The 13,268-nt window shown below is 38.4% G+C and overlaps 1 protein-coding gene across 5 annotated transcripts in view; it reads left to right on the forward strand.

Annotated features, from left to right (window-relative positions):
- Positions 1 to 13,268, forward strand: part of HECTD2 (HECT domain E3 ubiquitin protein ligase 2) — a 92,940-nt gene that overhangs the window by 23,469 nt on the left and 56,203 nt on the right. For all 5 annotated transcript variants that reach the window (XR_009252443.1, XM_058697145.1, XM_058697144.1 and 2 more), the window contains exon 2: positions 9,980 to 10,109. Coding sequence is in view for 4 of the 5 variants with exons in the window: in XM_058697145.1 (XP_058553128.1) it covers positions 9,980 to 10,109 (130 nt within the window). In the remaining variant the exon portion in view is untranslated. The remainder of the gene's footprint in view (positions 1 to 9,979; positions 10,110 to 13,268) is intronic.

The following is a 13,268-nucleotide window of genomic DNA, read 5'->3' on the forward strand; positions in this document are numbered from 1 at the left end:
GAACTTGGTATTCAGCACAAAAGCTATTATGGAAAACTATGAATGTCCTTTTTATTAGTATCTGATGAGAAGTATGGTAAAGAAATCAGAAATTTAACTCAGGGGTAGTTTGTTCCTCAGTAAAAGTTGAAAATAGGAATTTGTATTAAAATAAAATTTAAAATAAAGTTGACAGTATTATATGTTAACAGGAGCAGAGAAGTTTTTGTCCATTTGTCTAAGTATTTTTTATTTCCATTTTTTGAAATTGCTTGTGATTATAGAGACCACTGAGGTCAATGTTAGGTACTTGTGAAATGTAATCTTTGATTAGTTATATAATTACTGTGTAAAAATTTTTCTGCTGTTCGTTGAACTCACAGTTGCCTCTGCCTAGAGAGTCAAGTCTATTATTTGCTATACCAGGTTTAAATATTTTGAGTTTTTTCCTCAATGAATTCTTGCTGTTCCCTGCCCCCCCCCCCCCCCCCCCCAATTTGTGCTTATCTTCAATCTGTAACAGCTGGTTGGGTATCCTGCTACTCTGTGTTCTTCAACACATCCAGCCCACTGTTTGCAGGCTGGCCACATTCCAGGACTTCATCCTTAATGTTCTCCTTCTGTAGGACTCACAGATCGCATTTCCGAAACTCCTCACGAAACCAGATGTAATAATTGTGGTAGATCCAATTCTTAGATGACTCAAAAAGTAATGATCTCTAACCTTTAATTTAGTCTGATGTTTGATGTCAATTAATACCCAGTAGCTTGTTGAGTTGATTCTCTGATTTTTAGTTTACACGGCACAATATGCTGCCCTGTTTCTTCTCATGAAAGTATTGGTTTCGTGTAAGAGTTCTCTTATGTCTTGGACAAGAGTGTGGGGCAGCAGCTGTTTTGAGAGTTGGCTGTTGTTAATCTGTAGTGTACTGTCAACCTGTAAAACAGTCCACGATTTATCCCATGTCATCTAAGTATAAGGTATCAAGAACACAGCTGTCTTACAAACGAGAGACTTACGAGACCAAGGATTTTTTTTTTTATGTCATTTAAGGTTTTTTGATTAGAAGGAGCAGAAAGTAAGGCCAAATATGCCTCCTTTTTGAAAAAGGTGGGGGACGCCTGGGTGGCTCAGTCAGTTAAGCATCCGACTTCGGTTCAGGTCATGATCTCGCAGTTCATGGATTTGAGTGCCGCATTGGGCTCCAGTTTGGAGCCTGGAGCCTGCTTCAGATTCAGTGTCTCCCTTTCTCCCTGCCTTTCCCCCACTCACGCTCTGTCTCTCTCTGAAAAATAAACATTAAAAATTTTTTAAAAAAAGAAAAGAAAAAGGGGGATTTATTGCAATGATACATGCATGCATATCAGAACCAGAAAGCAAAGTGGAAGAGAGACTGGCTACTTTCTGTGCCTCTGCTGTTCTCTTACTCTTGGCTGGGCTCTCTTTTCCATATTCCTTTATCTGAAATCTGGAAAGCCCTTCTGATGAAATGCTAGGAAGCATCGATGCCCTTTATGTCAGGTAACCTAATGTGTAGCCACATAGGCTACAGATGGCTGCCTTTTGGTTGAGTGCCTGTCTCCGCTCCCATCCTTGGCCATTCCTGCACAAAGAATAGCAGTAATGCTATGGGGTCAACAGAAGCAAACATTGGATTTGGCAGCCATGAAACATGCTCGGTGTATCCTCCCTCAAACCTTTGTACCTTTCCAGCCACTGGCCTTTCTCCCCTGCTATGAAGCTTCTGGACAGAGCAATCCCTGCTCATTGCCTACCTCCCAAATTTCCCATTCATTCACCAGTCCATTTCATATAGTTTCTGCCACTGCCTTCCCTGAATTTGTTGTCTCCAGTGTCCCCTAGATTTCACACTTGCTCATTCTAGTAGGCTCATTTCAGACCTAACCACTCTCCATCATTTAACATTGTTGATCACTTTTTTCTTGAAACTTTATCCTCCCTTAGTTTTTAACACATCACCTTTTCTTGGATTTCATATCTCTTTGGCTGTTGACTCCTTCTCTGTCAGCTTAATCATACATGCCTCAGAGATACTGTAGGTTGAGTTCTAGGGCACTGCGATAAAGCAAATATTGCAATAAAGTGAGTCAAATGAATTTTTTGGTTTCCCGGTGCCTATAAAATTATGTTGACACTATACTGTAGCTTATTAAGTGTATAAAAGCATAATATCTAAAAATCAATACACATACCTTAATTAAAAATACTTTATTGCTAAAAAATGCTAACCATCATTGGAGCTTTCAGTGAGTTGTAATCTTTTTCGTGGTGGAGGGCCTTGCCTTTTTTTTTTTTTTTTAAGCAAAGCCTTTTTACTTATTTTCTTTAAAGGATGGGGAGAAGGGCAGAGGAAGAGTGAGAATCCCACACTCAGTGTGGAGCCCAACATGGGGCTCAATCCCATGAGCCAGAATCAAGAGTCAGACACTCAACCAACTGAGCCACCCAAGCACCCCAGTCTTGCCTTGAGGTTGGGGTGTCTGTGGCAGTTTCTTAAGACAACAGTGAAGTTTGCTGCATCGATTGGCTTTCCTTTCACAAATGATTTCTCTGCGGCCTCTGATGCCGGTCGATAGCATTTACCCACAGTAGGATTTCTTTCAAAATGAGAGTCATTTGTCTCAAACTCTGCTGCTGCTTTATCAACTAAGTTTTTGTAATAATCTAAATCCTTTCTTGACACTTCAACAATCTTCACCAGGAGTTGATTCCATCTCAAGAAACCGCTTTCTTTACTCATCCATAAGAAGCAACTCCTCACCTGTTCAAGTTTTATCATGAGATCGCAGCCGTTCAGTCCCACCTTTGGGCTCCACTTCTGATTCCAGTTCTCTTGCTCTTTCCACCACATCTCCCTCCAGTGAAGTCCTGAGCCCCTCAAAGTCCTCCCATGAGGGTTGGAGTCAACTTCTTCCAAACTCCTGTGAATACTGATATTTTGACCTCTTCCCATTAGTCACAAATGTTCTTAATGTCATCTGGAATGGTAAATCCTTTCCAGAAGGTTTTCGGTTGACTTTGCCCAGGCCTATCAGAGGTAATCCTGTCTATGGCAGCTATAGCTTCATGAAATGTATTTTTTAGATATGACTTAGAAATCAAAATGACTCCTTGATATATGAGCTGTAGAATGTTGTGTTAGTAGGCATGGAAACAATATTCGATGCCTTGTACATCTTCATCAGAGTTCTGAGTGACCAGGTGCCTTCTCAATGAGCAGTAATATTTTGAAATGCATCTTTTTTTTTTTTGAATAGTAGGTCTCAGCAGTGGGCTTAAAATACTCAGTAAACCATGTTGTAAACAGATGTGCTGTCACCCAGGCTTTGCTATTCCATTTATAGAGCACCGGGAGAGTAGACTTAGCATAATTCTTAAGGGCCCTAGAATTTCCAGAATGGTCAATGAGCATTGGCTTCAGTTTAGAATCACCGGCTGCATTAGCTCCTAGAAGAGAGTCAGTCTGTCTTTTGAAACCAGGCATGAACTTCTCCTTTCTGTGAAAGTTTTAGATGAATCTTCTTCCAATAGGAGGCTGTTACATCTACACTGAAAAATCTGTTTAGTGCAGCCACCTTCATGAATTATCTTAGCTAGATCTTCTGGATAACTTCTGCAGCTTCTACATCAGCACTTGCTGTTTTACCTCGCACTTTTATGTTATGGAGACAGCTTCTTTCTTTAAACCTCATGAACCAACCTCTGCTAGCTTCCACCTTTTCTCCTGCAGCTTCCTCACCTCTCTCGGTCTTCATGGAATTGTAGAGAGTTAGGACCTTGCTCTGGATTAGGCTTTAGTTGAAGGGAATGTTGTGGCTGGTCTGATCTTCCGTCCAGATCACTAGACCTTTTTTCATATCAACCACAAAGCTGTTTTGCTTTCTTATCATTCATGTGTTCATTGGGAGTAGCACTTTTAATTTCCTTCAAGAACTTTTCCTTTGCATTTTCAACCTGGCTGTTTGGTGCAACAGGCCTAATTTTCAGCTTATTTCATGCATCAAAATACCTTCTTCACTAAGCAGAATCACTTCTGGCTTTTGATTTAAAGTGAGATATGCAAGTCTTGCCTTCACTTGAGCACTTAGAAGCCATTGTAGGGTTATTAGTTGGCCTAATTTCAATATTGTTGTTTCTCAGGAGACAGGGAGGCCCAAAGAGAGGGAGAGAGATGGGAGAAAGGCCAATCCATGAAACAATCAGAACACACACATTTATCAATTAAATTTCCCATCTTATATTGGCATGGTTTGTGGTGCCCCAAAACGATTACAATACATCAAAACAATTATACCAAAGATCACTGATTACAGATCACCATAATAATAATGAAAAAGTTTAAAATATTGCAAGACTTATCAAAATGTGGCACAGAGACACAAAGTAAGCAAATGTTATTGGAAAAATGGTGCTGATAGACTTCCTTGATGCAGTTGCCACAAACCTTCAATTTGTAAAAATGCAGTATCTGTGAAAAAGGATAAAGTAAAGCATAACAAAAGGTGTGCCTGTATTTCCCACAGTTCTGTCCTTATATTAGTTGTGCATAACAATGGCTACACAACAGTGGCATAATGATAACCCTGTCAATTAGTAAAATATCCATTATCTTGACATGAGAAACATGCTTTTGCCTAGCAGCGAGCATTGATTCCTTTTCCGGTCACTCATGAATCATAGTCTTATAAAACCCAGTCTAGAATTTTCAAGTTTTTGGTGAGTTGTCAAAGTATGCCTGTTCTCCTGAAATTTGAAATAGAGCATTTTACATTCCTTATTTATTTTGTAATTTATGGAAGAGTTCTGTGATTCTCATTATGCTTCACATTTGGAACTGAAATAGCTGTTACGTTTTGCCATTGTTTTGGCCCAGCCCTCCATGCCTCTGCTTTCCCTGTTCCTGTTGTCCTGGTTCAGACTTCCTTGGTTCAGACTTCAGATTTCCTCTGATAGGCCTGGTTTAGCTTCTAGTATTAGTCCCTTCAGCCTCTTGCCTACACTGCCGACAGAGTGATTTTTCTAAGATACAGATATGATCATGTCACTCCCTGCTTAGAAGTCCTCAGTGATTTTTCCCTTTCTCCTTCCAGCACATCATCTCTACTCCATAGCCTGAAGCCTTCATGATATGGTTCTGCCTGCTTTTCCAGTCTCATCTTACTGGGCCATTCTCCCCTTCTGATTCTCTATTTCAACCACACTGCTCCCTAAATCCTACTATTGCTAAGTCTTAAATAACGGCTGTCTTTGACAGTTATCAGTGGAAAAAAGAAAAACCTTCCTTTGCATATTAACTTATTAGAGATATTTAAAGCTAAGTTAACAAAGCTCCATTATTGAGAGGCCATTCATTGATCTCATTTTACAAATTGGTTACTTATATTGCTTACTATGTGTAAATGAAATATATAGTGCATCAAATTTGGCATTTGCTCCCACTATCCTTTAAGATATTCTATAGAACAAAACATACAAATAAGCAAACTTGGCCCTAGTAGTTAATAAAATTCTTATTTAAGTATCCTAATATTTATAGTAAGGAATGATTTACTTTTTAAATATATAGCTTATTTTTATTTTATTTTCCTAATCAACATACTAGTTTTGTGACTTTGATTATGCAAATTATGTAATTTACTAAGACTGTTTTATAGAAAAATATTGGATATCACTGTCTTTTTTTTTTTAATGTTTTTATTAAATTTTTTTTTTTTTCAACATTTTTTTTTTATTTATTTTTGGGACAGAGAGAGACAGAGCATGAACGGGGGAGGGGCAGAGAGAGAGGGAGACACAGAATCGGAAACAGGCTCCAGGCTCCGAGCCATCAGCCCAGAGCCTGACGCGGGGCTCGAACTCACGGACCGCGAGATCGTGACCTGGCTGAAGTCGGACGCTTAACCGACTGCGCCACCCAGGCGCCCCTTTAATGTTTTTATTTATTTTTGAGACAGAGAGAGAGCATGAGCAGGGGAGGGGCAGAGAGAGAGGGGAGGGACACAGAATCCGAAGCAGCTCCAGGCTCTGAGCTGTCAGCACAGAGCCTGACGCAGGGCTCGAACTCACAGACTGTGAGATCATGACCTGAGCCGAAGTCGGACGCTTAACCGCTTAACTGACTGAGCCGACTGAGCCACCCAGGCTCCCCTGGATATCACTGTCTTATCTCTTTATCCAATTTTCTCTCTCCCTGGGAATCTGTATTCTAATTCTACTAGAGATTAGAATTGATAACTGTTAAATGGCTTTATTAATAGGATCAGTTAGTTGTTATTTTTTATTATTTGGAGATTCCACATATGAACTGAGCAATGTTCTTTGGGACCTTCTTTTATTGAGAAGGGGTAGAGGAAGCAAGAGGAAAATAAAATATTGAGTCTTTCCTGGATTGCTAGGACATCAAATATTTCCTTAAAGTACACTTAGTTTTTCTCTTTAACGTTAATTTCCTCTGCTTAGGCAAGTTGCTCCTAAAGCTATTGAATTTCATTCAGCATATATCTGTAAAAGTTAAGAAGATAATGTCAGCCACAAAAGGTTGTTGTGAAAACAGCCTGTGTTAGGTATAACACACTTACTGTCACAGGATAGATTCTTAATAAGTGATAGCTACTATACCGAGAGACTTTGATATAAGGTGATTTAAGGGTAGAGAGTTCAGAGTCATTCAGAGTTTGAATCCCCACTTACCAGCTTTGTGGCTTTGGGCTTGGCACTTCAGTTTCCTCATTCACAAAGCGGGGTGTAAATACATACCTCATAGGAATGTTATATTAAGGTACTTAATACAGCACCAAGCCTATAGCAAGTACTCAATAAATGACTTGTTTTACTGTGTTATCACAGGAATAGTCATTTCTTGAGCCACTCATCACATCATAGGTTTTGTATAAGACCCTACATGATCCTGTTTATGATCCTGAAAATAGAAAACTACTTTACAGAGGTGCCTGGGGGGCTCAGTCAGTTAAGCATCCGACTCTTGATTTCAGCTCAGTTCATAGTCCCATGGTTCGTGGGATTGAGCCCCGTGTCAGGCTCTGTGCTGACAGTGCAGAGCCTGCTTGGGATTCTGTCTCTCCCTCTCTCTGTCTCTGCCCCATCCCCGCTCATGTGCTCTCTCTTTCTCTCTCTCTCAAGATAAATAAATAAACATAAAAAAAGAAGACTACTTTAGTTAGGCAATATGTTTAATGGGCTGGATTATATAGACTAATCCTAACTCAGAAACACTAATTAGTCTTCACTGAGCCTAAGTCTAGGCAATGAGGAAGTAAAATTTCTACTTGTCCCCATTAGAATGAGTCAGATGGCCCCACTTGTCTGTAAAAGAGTAGGGAAAGTGGGAGCATGAATCCATGGTAATTGTAAACATTTCTGCTACATGTTATATGAGCTGATTCTGAAAAGGCAAATGGAGGTCAGTTTGGTGAATGAGGAAGCAGGAGAAGAAAAAAAGAAACTGAAAGACAAATTAAAGGAGCAATATTCCATAGTATATATACACCACATCTTCTTTATCCATTCATCAATCAATGGACACTTGGGCTTTTTCCATAATTTGACTATTGTAGATAATGTGCCATAAACATCAAGGTGTAGGTACCCCTTTGAATGAGTATTTTTGTATTCTCTGGGTAAATACATAGTACAGTTGCTGGATCGTAGGGTAGTTCTATTTTTAACTTAAAAATTTTTTTTTAATGTTTATTTTTGAGAGAAAGACAGAATGCAAATGGGGGAGGGGCAGAGAGAGGGAGACACAGAATCTGAAGCAGGCTTCAGGCTCTGAGCTGTCAGCACAGAGCCCCACGCGGGGCTTGAGCCCACAACCCATGAGATCATGACCTGAGCTGAAGTCAGAGGCTTAACTGACTGAGCCACCCAGGAGCCCCTTAACTTTTTGAGGAACCTCCATACTGTTTTCCAGAGTGGCTGCACCAGTTTGCAACCGTACAAGAGAGTTCCCCTTTCTCCACATCTCACCAACACCTATTGTTTCTTGTGTTGTTAATTGTAGCCATTCTAACAGGTGTGAGGTGGTATCTCATTGTAGTTTTGGTCTGCATTTCCTTCATCTTGAGTGCTGTTGAGCATCTTTTCATGTGTCTGTTGGCCATCAGTATGTCTTCTTTGGAAAAATGCCTCTTCATGTCTTCTGCCCATTTTTAAGTTAGATTATTCATGTTTTGGGTGCTGAGTTTTAGAAATTCTTTATATATTTTAGATACTAACCCTTTATCAGATATGTTGTTTGAAAATATTTTCTCCCGTTTTGTAGCTTGCCTTTTAGTTTTGTTGTTTATTTTCTTCCCTGTGCATAAACTTTTTATTTTGATACAGTCCCAATAGCTTATTTTTGCTTTTGTGTCCCTTCCAGAGACATATCTAGAAAGAAGTTGCTGCAGCTGATGTCAAAGAAGTTACTGCCTGTGTTCTCATCTAGGATTTTAATGGTTTCCTGTCTCACATTTAGGTCTTTAATCCATTTTGAATTTATTTTTGTATATGGTGTAAGAAAGTGGTCCAGTTTCATTCTTTTGCATGTTGCTGTCCAATTTTCCCAGCACCATTTGTTGAAGGGACAGTCTTTTTCCCATTGGATATTCTTTCTTGCTTTGTTGAAGATTAATTGAACATATGGTTGTGGGTTCATTTCTGGGTTTTCTTGAAGTCTGGAATTGTGTCTCCTTCAGCTTTGCTTTGTTTTTCAAGATTGCTTTGGCTATTTGGGGTCTTTTGTGGTTCCATACAAAATTTAGGATTGTTTGTTCTAGCTCCGTGAAGAATGCTGTTGGTGTTTTGATAGGGATTGCATAAATATGTAGATTGCTTTGGGTAGTACAGACATTTTAACAATATTTGTTCTTCCTGTCCACAAGCATGGAATGTCTTTCCATTCCCTTGTGTCATCTTCAATTTCTTTCAGCAGTGTTTTGTAGTTTTCAGAGTAGAGGCTTTCACTTCTTTGATTAGGCTTATTCCTAGGTATCTTATTATTTTTGGTGCAATTGTAAATGGGATCGATCCCTTAATTTCTCTTTCTATTGCTTCATTATTGGTGTGTAGAAATGCAATAGATTTCTGTACGTTGATTTTGTGTCCTGCAACTTCTGAATTTGTTTTTCAGTTCTAGCAGGTTTTTTGGTGGAGTCTTTCAGGTTTTTTATATATAGTATCATGTCTTTTGCAAATAGTGAAGGTTTTACTTCTTCCCTGCTGATTTGGACGTCTTTTGTTTCTTTCTGTTGCGTGATTGCTGAGGCTAGGACTTCCAGTGCTATGTTGAATAAAAGTGGTGAGAGCGCACATCCCTGTCTTGTTCCTGACCGTAGAGGAAAAGCTCTCAGTTTTTCCCCATTTGGGATGATATTAGCTGTGAGTTTTTCACATGTGACCTTTATTATGTTAGCATTATCTTTTTAAATTCTGGCACACCCAAGGTATAGTCATAGTGCTTGAAAAGAAATGAACTCTAATAAAAGGTTTATCTTTTTGCCAGAACTTTTCAAGTTGCTGCATCAAAAGACAACAAAACCCTCAATGAATTGATGTGTGAGGTATCACATGCATGTTACCTATTGGAAATAATATTTGTGGAGCTCATAAAAATAAAGTTATCTAAATACAAAATGAAAAGAGCAGTTAACATGAATGGAGTGTGTTGTGCGAGGAGCTATGCCGGTTACTTTATGTGCATTATCTCAGTGAAACCTCACAGTAACCCTGTGAGGAAGATACTGTTAATACCCCTGTTTCCAAACTCTGTCAGTTTATAGCATGATATGACTATTTTCATTGTATATTTAAAACAATTTGGTCCTAGAAAAGGTAAGTCAATGTTATATATTTTGTCTATTATCATACATCTATCATCAAATTAAAATCTCTGTTGTAAGTGTTTATGATTTCTGTAATAAAATAATTTAAATATAGCCAGTGGGAATTGTGCTGCAATGTTAACTTTTCTGTTTTTAGGGTTTGGACAGAGGATCCAAAGGCCAAATTTCCACTTTTAGCAGTTTTATTTCAACTGTTAACCAGAAGAAAGAAGCTGCTGAAAACAGAAGTTCACCTACACATCTTGTTTTCCCTAACATCAAGAATGGTAAATTAATAATAATTAAAAGGACGCATAGTCTGTATATTTTGGTTGAAAGTATATTATCAAACTATTAAAGAGTCATCTGGTAGGTGAAGTTAATTAATACAGTATGAAAAAGAAATAAGCTGTATAAATATTTACAGAAAGCAGCAAAATTGTTATTTGTAGGCGATTGTTACATAGGGTAAGGTACGAATGACATATAAATCTCATGAATAATAACGTTTGGCTAGGCAGCCAGACACAAAACAAATATACGAAAATTCACTAGATTTCCTTTATTTGAGGAATAATCAATTAGAAGACTTGATGGAAAACAATGAAATACTTAGAAATAAACCTAAAAGGAAACAAGCAAAACCTACATGAAGAAAAGTGTAATACTTTATCAAAAGACTAAAAGGTCGTGGGATGGAAAAATGTCATGAATATCATAAAGATGTCAGGTATATCTGGTTTACTCTCTACATTTAATCAAATTTTGGGCAGTTCTTTGGGGGGGACCTTAAGAAAATGGTACCCTATGTGATCTAGAAGCGTCATTGTCCAAGAAAATGCAAGCAAAAACACTGAGGAAGCCCGTTCCTCCAGAGGACATATATTATAAAGCTATTCTACTTGCGTCAAAAGTAGCCAAACGGACAGTAAAAATGCAGTGTATACGTGGTATTCAGCTATTCAAAAAATGGAATCAGGATGACTGGTTAACCTATCAAAAATAATAACTTGAGATTTTTAAAACTAAAAAATACTAGAAGAAAAGGCAGGAGGTTGTTTCTATACGGTCTCCTGGCATGACAACAATGCCAAGAGCCATCAAACAAAAAATTGACAAGTTTGAGTACATAAGAAAATGTAAAACTTCTGTAGGAATTTTTAAAAGTCATAAAGTTAAAATATAAATGTCACAGTTGGTGAAAAACATATCCTTAATCATAAAGATTATGAATAAATCAATAAAAGGCATATTCCAATAAAAAAAAAGGCGAGGGGTATGAGCAGACCAGTCAAAAGAGGAGATGTGAGCAGTTAACACGCATGTGAAAGGATGCTCAGTCTCACTTGTATTTAAAGAAGTACAAATTATAACAAGAAGTTAACATTTTCCTCTTCAGTTGCAAAGAGTGAAAGGATTTATATCTGTGATGTTGTCTAGGGAGTGTGAAAATTGGCACTTTTATGAATGGATGGCTTGGAATACTATGCCTCTATTAAGAAAAATGTGATATGTATATAAAGTGTCTAAGAGAAAGAGCCACACAATACACTGTAAAATGAAAAACCCAAGTTACACATAATATGACTCCAATTTTCTAAGAATAGGGAAACCTTTTTTACTTCTTTGAGCATATGAAGAGGCATGGAAGGATGCCCACCAATCAGTTAATGGTTTTCTCAGAAAAGTACAATTGGGTGTATATTATAAATATGCTTTATTTCTTTATACAATTCTGTATTGTTTTGTCACAGGAAACATCCATTACTTGCATAATTTTGAGTTCCCCTGGCCTATAACAAAAGAAATCTGCCAAGGTTTAAATGTCCCTTGCATCCAAACAAAAGAAAACAAACCTAGAAATGTTTAAGGACACAGTTTTTGGTAAATTGTTGTGTCCATCAGGTGCATGTGGCATAAATTATTCTTTTTAAAAAATTTTTTTAAATGATTATTTATTTTTGAGAGAGAGAGAACGAGCGAGCCAGGGAGAGGCAGAGAGAGAGAGAGGGAGACACAGAATCCAAAACAGGCTCCAGGCTCTGAGCTGTCAGCACAGAGCCCAATGTGGGGCTCAAACTCGTGAACCATGAGATCATGACCTGAGCCAAAGTTGGACACTTAATCGACTGAGCCATCCAGGCACCCCTGGCATAAATTATTCTTACACAGATTTTTAAGTGACATTCCACACTAGTGCTCGACCTATTGATTTACACTTTTACTTAATTTACTTTTACTTAATTTACACAATAATTTACACTTTTGCAGGTTAGTATTTACATTATCTGATTTATCAACCTTTGCCTTTGATAACTTCCTTTTTTATTTATATACTCAACAGTGTGCACACATACATAAATTCATATTCTGTCATCTCAGGCTTACTCCAAGGAGGCACTTGTGCCCTTTATGTCACAGTCCCCTAGCCCACAACAAAATAAAATAAACCTGTAGTTTGGTACCATTAAACAAACAAAGAAAATGAGCCTATTTGATGAGGGAGTGGAGTTGAGAGAAATGATATGTATATGAGACATGTTAACTGCATGCCAGCTATAAATTTTATTTGTGTATTATTTGTGTATACATTATTTTATTTGAGCCTCACAGCAGTCACACAAAATAGAATAGATATTAGAATCCCTGTTGTATTAGTTATCTATTGCTGTATAACAAATTACCATAAACCTAATTGTTTTAAACAACACCTATTTATTAGCTGATGGCTCTTTCAGTCAGAGGTCTTGGTGGGTGGGCAGGGTTTTCTACTCAGAGCCTCACAAGGTGTTGGCTGGGCTAGACCCTGGGGAAGAATCCTTCAGGCACCTTCAGGCTGCTGGCAGAATTCGTTGTTTGCAGTTGTAAGGCCAACGTCCCGCCTCCCTGGTGGCCATAAGCCAGGGATGCTCTCAGCTTCTAGAGACCACTTGCACCCTCCACCTCCGCTCATAGACCCTGGAGTATCACAGCTTCCTGTTTTAAGGCCGGCAGCCGGCACCCTTGTGTTGAATCCTCTTCCTGCTTCCAGTCTCTCTGACTTTATCTTTTGCAACCAGTGGGAGGAAACTCTCTGCCTCTAAAGGTCTCAGTCATTAGGTTTGCCTACCTGGATAATCTCCCTATTTTAAGGTCAACCAATTAGTAACCTTAAGTACTTATTTCTCTGCAGTCCCTTTTGTCATGTAATCCCGATGGAATATTAGAAAGCTGAGACTCATGGGGGCCATCTTAGTTTCTGTTTATAACACCATTTTATAAGTAAGGAAACAGGCTCAGAGAGGGTAAATGACTAGGCCGAGGTCACCGCTAAGTGTCAGAACCAAAATTCAGTCCACAATTTCTGACAACAAAACTCTTGTTCCTCTGACAGATAGAGGAAACTCCTGATTGACTTGTTTCTCTTGCCTGGTTAATCATATCACATTAATCATACAACTCTTATT

The sequence above is a fragment of the Neofelis nebulosa genome, chromosome 13 (genome assembly GCF_028018385.1).
Source record: "Neofelis nebulosa isolate mNeoNeb1 chromosome 13, mNeoNeb1.pri, whole genome shotgun sequence".
NCBI lineage: Eukaryota > Metazoa > Chordata > Mammalia > Carnivora > Felidae > Neofelis > Neofelis nebulosa.